The sequence below is a fragment of the Nanorana parkeri genome, unplaced genomic scaffold (assembly GCF_000935625.1).
Source record: "Nanorana parkeri isolate BGI_ZX_2015 unplaced genomic scaffold, ASM93562v1 scaffold2, whole genome shotgun sequence".
In the NCBI taxonomy this organism is placed as follows: Eukaryota; Metazoa; Chordata; class Amphibia; order Anura; family Dicroglossidae; genus Nanorana; species Nanorana parkeri.
The window spans coordinates 1,975,671-1,981,670 of record NW_017306270.1 but is presented as its reverse complement, the minus strand read 5'-3'; the positions used below and the strand labels follow the sequence as shown (position 1 = coordinate 1,981,670).

The 6,000-nt window shown below is 40.6% G+C and overlaps 1 protein-coding gene across 1 annotated transcript in view; it reads right to left on the bottom strand.

The window, feature by feature from the left end:
- Window positions 1-429: 429 nt before the first annotated feature.
- LOC108789588 (coiled-coil domain-containing protein R3HCC1L-like) overlaps window positions 430-6,000 on the bottom strand; it is a 25,746-nt gene continuing 20,175 nt past the window's right edge. The window contains exon 6 of the mRNA XM_018559682.1: window positions 430-530. Within this exon, the coding sequence (XP_018415184.1) occupies window positions 478-530 (53 nt within the window). The 3' untranslated portion in view covers window positions 430-477. The remainder of the gene's footprint in view (window positions 531-6,000) is intronic.

The window sequence follows — 6,000 nt, the reverse complement described above, 5'->3', positions numbered from 1 at the left end:
CTTCTGCTTTCAAGATCACCCTCCTACTGGCCAATACATCTCCAGCTCAAAGTTCACAGGTAAGATCCCCAAGCACCCCTTGATCACGGCATTAACATAAGACAGCAGCAGATAGTACCGGCTGCCATGGAAACCATGAATAAGGTAAGATGATCACCGTGTATATAATCATCCCCTAAGAAAAAACAAGCAGGGGTAAAGATTTTTTTTGTCCAGAGTCTAGCTTTAACCTACTGAAATATTCATGTTACGTGTGTTGACCCTTTTAATAAACCATTTTGAAAAGAACATTTCAAAAGTAAGACTTTGGCAAGAAGTCCAAGGAACAATTCTCTAAACACTTTGTTACAATTTTGCGACTTACACTCTTACAATGTCGAGTCTATAAAAAAAAATAAAGAGATATACAATTTTAATCCTCTGGATTTAAAAACCAATGTCCGTTTTTCGAGATGCTGTATTCCAAGAGCGATGCCATCACTTCCCTTCCCAGGCATCTTCACGCTGTTTTGCTTCTAGATGCCGCCGTGCTGAAAACAAATTTAGATACAAATTAAATGAAATCCAATTTTTACGGCAGATTTTATTGTCCAAGGAATTTCAGAGTTATGCTACCACAGAAATAAAACCGCCCATTCAAGAAAGAGCATATGCACTCTGAAAGGATACAGAATTCACTCCTGTGACGGACTACAATCTCACGTTTAGTTTACTAATGATTGTAGTTCATCACAGGAGTGAGCTTGGAGCGGTGGCTACTTTACAACACACACAGAGATCATGGGGAACAAAAGTAGCCACCCTCCAGAAGGAAGGACAGTGTCAGCACCAATTCAGAGATGATTTGAGGATCTACAGCCGAGTGATACACAAATAAGATACATTTTTGTAAATAGTTAAAAGAGAACTAAGGCTGGGTTCACACCTAGGTGTATCGAATATGCGTGTTTTTACAGCGATTCGCTGCGACAAACGCGCGTTTCCGAGGGCTACTTGGCTGTATCCCAATGGAAACGAGTGACAAAAACGCCCCAAAGAAGCTCCTGTATTTCTTTCGGTGTAGGGCGTTTTGTAGCGCGTTCATACGGCCTGTAATACGCCCAGGTATGAACCATACCCATAGGAAATAAGCGTTTTGCAGAGCGTTCGAATGCGCTACAGAACGCCCAGGTGTGAACCAGGCCTTAGTGTTTTTCCCCATAGTTCTCTTAAGGGTCACAGGAGGACATAAACTAGCGTCCTCCCGTGACCCAAAGCTCAGTATATCGCGGGCATACTGTGAGTGCTCACTGCAGGGAGACGATCGGGAAGTGAGCGGATCGCTGCATGTTTCTGCTCACTTCCCGATCGAAAGAGAAGACCCGTGACAGCTTCTTTGTCACAGGTCGGCTCTAACTATGAGTATGAGTGGAAATCACTCACCTCATAATTCTCCTTTAAGCTCCCCATCCTGAAAGTATCTGTTGTAGTTCGGAGCTTTTGTCAGTACACAAGGAGGGATCTGGAGGGGAGCACATACCGAGCCCAATAAAAGCGATCAGGCGGTTCAAAGGGCTAAAGAAGAATAGCAAAAATGTGCCCATGTTGTTGAAAAATGAAAACAGAATAAAAAGGAAAAACACAATTGTTTTACAATGATATTCTTAGAATCTACTGCAATTCTGCAGTCATCCTGGTACTTGATATTCAGACTTTAAAGTAGAATTCTGCTTTTTTTTCTATGATGCATGCCAAGGAGTGCAACCTGCTAGACTGCTGTTGGTGTACTGTATGTATAAGGTTATCATGTAGCTCTGCGAGCGCCATCTGCTGGTTCTCTCCTTGAAGCAGCATGCAAAATACTTTAACTACTGGAGAACAACAATGAAAATATCTACTCCAGAAAACACATGACAATGTTAAAATTCTGGAAGTGTGTGTATGTTTATGAATTAAGTATATGGCCTTTAGTTCACAAGGCACAAGGTTAACTGTTTAAACAAAAACTTTTTCCTGAAGTGAGCCTATTGGGTTATGATAAATAAGTATAAATAGGTGGCTATACACTGTTAAGATTTTATTTTTTTAATCAAACAGATTCCTCTATTCTCACTAAACAGTGTGGACGGAGGAATCAAACTGTTGTGGTTATTGCACCTTGATAGTCGGCCCTGCTGGCTCTGGCTATCTATTACATGTAAAAAATGTTTAAGTTATGCAATGTGAATGGGCTGTGGTTGGAGCTAGGTGTGGCTGTTTATTAATAGGGCTAAGGTAGCAACAGCTAAAAGAGCAGCAAGGTTGACCATGATAATGTAATTTCACTACAGAAGGAACAGCGTTGTCACCCTATCAAAGTTAGTGCCCTTACAATGGTTCTACCAATGAGTATTTGCAAAATGTTCCAGGGGGTACTTGGAAAACAAAAAGGGCCCAGTCTTGTATGAAAAGCCTACTACAGTTTACAGTTTATTAGCCCCATGCAGTCCCTGTAGAGTAGCGTTGGAGTGTGACATGAAGAAGCACTACAAGGAGCCAAATCAGCTAATTTACTGACAAGGAGCACGCTGATGGAAAGAGAAAGCAGAGTGACAGAGAGATGAGCTCATTGCTGTGCTGCTTCTCCCTTCACTGTCCAGTTACAGGCTGGGGAAGGTCAAGGGCAACCTTGACTCAGAGGAAGAGGGTTTAAAGTTGCTGGCGCAGTGGTTAGCACTTCTACCTTCCATCACTGGGGCTCCTTGGTTCAAATCCCAGTCAGGACAAATCCCAGGTAGGTTAATTGGCTCCTGTCTAAATTGGCTCTTGTTTGTATGAGAGAGGTGAGATAGGGACCTTAGGGATTGTAAGCTCCTTGAGGGCAGGGATTGATGTGAATGTGCAACTATGTAAAGTGCTGCGTAAATTGTCAGCGCTATATAAATACCTATAATAAATAAAATGCCTGCCATCAGACTGAGTACTGCAGAGGAAGTCTCTGAACTTAGTGAACTATTTTAACAAAAAGCTGATGTTATTTTATATTTTAATAGGATAATAAAAAAAGATAAAATATTTTTAATATTTTTGGCTTTACGTGACATTAAACCCTCAGATTTTTTTTAACATAAACCAATACTGTAACGTGCGCCTTACTGTAATCCATGGTAGTTTCCCTTCTCTTTGTTGCTCTTCCTTTTAAATCCTTATCTCTTCTCATGCTGGGGAGAACAACCGTTTTGCAGCTGACTGCCTTTTCTCTGGAATGTTGCATGGCTCCCGACCTAAGCAAGGACTACAGGATGACGTCCTCCCGACATCCACATCCCCGCCCACTTTAGATTGGCAACAGCTGCTGCCTGCATGTGCCGTTGTTTTACTCTTTTCTGCTGTGCTCGTGTCTGATCGATTCTCCTAATCAGAGCAAGGTATTTTTTTTCTCTTTTTTTCAAACAAACTTTATTGCTTATGTTTTTTCATAAACAACTTATTCATTGAAAAAACATAAGCAATAACGTTTGTTTAAAAAAAAAAGAGAAAAAAAATACCTTGCTCTGTTTAGGAGAATCGATCAGAAGAGATAACGATTTAAAAAGGAAGAGCAGCAAAGAGAAGGGAAACTGCCATGGATTACGGTAAGGCACACATTACAGTATTGGTTTATGTTAAAAAATCGGAGGGTTTAATGTCACTTTAAGTTCTGCTTTAAGTGACAAAAAGTCAAAAAACGTCAGAAAAAATAGGTTACAATTATTAAGAAAGTATTCCCGATATTCAGAATGTCTATTAACTTTTCAAACCACAAAGCAGATCAAGAAAGGTGCCATCTACGGAGGACATTATCAGGAAAAATGAAGCAGATGCATGTAATCACCTGGGAAGAACATTAGTAAGAGCATCTGTTAGACATGACAACTGCTTTGTTCTACCTCACTAAATATTAATCAACAAACATGTAACATCCAGGATAAATTCACTGGAGAGCAGTATTTCCTTTACGATTCCTCAGAATAGCTGATTCCGCCAAGGTTTCACAGCTTGTCAACACATGTCACCATCACAGTTACAAGTTCATAACTGTGGCACAGCAAATCCAGGCCAGAGCAGAGAGCGTGCTGCTTCTTTGATTTAACAGGACGCCTTCATAAACATGGTCTGGAATTCATGCTCACATCAAAAACACACTTGTTTATTTGATGAGGCAAAGAGAAATCTGCAAAGTTCAGTCACTCACGGCAACGAATCAACTCGGATCGTTCTGACTTGCGCTAACTGAAACCAATACCAACCCAGGATATGGGGTGGTATCCCCAAGGACAGAGGCCTCAGAGTGTGTAGGGGCATCCTCCACACTTTTCTCAAGACAGGTTTTCTGGAAAAGCAGCTTGTGCACTCCTCAGGGAGCTTAACCCCATTATGTCCAGGGTTGAATAAAACTTCAGTGACCACATTTTGCAGTGTTGATAGGTGTCAGTTTACTGAAAAACAACTCTTACCACTCTGCATACCGCTTTGGGGTGTGCATCTCTCTTACTATACTTATAGGTTCAACTCGATGGATGTGTCTTTTTATACCTGACCAGCTATGTAACCACATTGGGTAGGGAAGAGGTGTGGACAAGCAAGGTGTTGGTAGAATTGGTTTGGATTTACACATCCTAATCGCCAAAGTAAAATGTTTTGTGCTTCCTCCGCACTCCCAACACCTAGTGTTGCCATATAAAGTTTTGCTTGTGTAATATATTAAATTAGATAAATTAATATATATATTTGACTGCATCTATCTGCATGTTATGCGACTCTCAGTTCCTCAATAGTGTTACTGTGAATCTGTCTGCTTTAAAGTCCTAGCTATTGTTTTGTTTGCTTATCACATCTCACATGGGGGGTAAACAACAACATCATTTAAATCCTCCAATCAGGTTACGCCCAATGTACATTTGGTAGACAGTGTACAGAAAGGAGGATATATTAAAAGGTATTGTTAGCAAGCCACGGGCTCTCTTTTTTACCTGGAACATAAAGGCATTCAGTATGAACAGGCGAGAAGCTGAGAGGTAAAACTCCACCACACCTGTACATTGTTTTGTAAATATTGTTTTGTGTGTTATTTGTAAATATGTAACCCTACCAATAAATGTATATTGCTGATGGAACTACTTCTTTTGTCTAAGAATCCTCAGATCTAGGGGTGTTTATGTGAATATTATTGTAGTCATTGGAATATATTTACATATCCATTTCACCTGGGTAATACTAGCTAGCCTTAGTAACAATATTAGATACCAGATACCATAGCCACATAAGGCATGCTGGAGCTTTGCTACAGTACACCTATAAATGACGACTAGAAGAGATCTTCGGTCCATAGCTGAATATAATGAGGGTTTTATATACACACATGCACCATGACACAAGCCTTCTTGTGTCATGGTGCATTGGTAAGGGTCAGTGCCAAATGGGCCTTTGTTGGGTTTTACATTCCAATACAAGTATATGGGAATGAATAACCCATTTGAAGATGTTCAAATTCAGGTCAGGACAAATGCAATTCATTTTAAATGACCTTAGAAGTGTCTCAAACTGATACCATCAGCACAGGCCCTGAGGGATCTAGTAAATACTGATGAGGATACCTGGCATTTTAAAATGGGGCCTGTCTGCTATGTACAGGTCAGCTTAAATCAATAGGGTAGAGGGACCTACATCATTAGGGTGTTCTCGTTCTGGAAATACCAGCTTGCATGCCCATTAAACCACCCCTGTATCCTTTTGGGGTAGGCGGCTATGTTATAAAAGCATATTAAAAACCTTAAAAAAATTGGGAGCAACACTGTTTTGTGCTTCCTCTGCCCTCCCTACACCTAGCTAGCCTTAGTACTAACAACATTAGACACCGTAGCCACATAAGGCATGCTGGAGCTTTCCTACAGTACACCTATAAATGATGACTAGAAGTAGTCTTCAGACCATAGCTGTGGTGAATATAATGAGGGTTTTATATACAGCTGAGAAAGTCTTGTGTCATGGTGCATTGGTAAG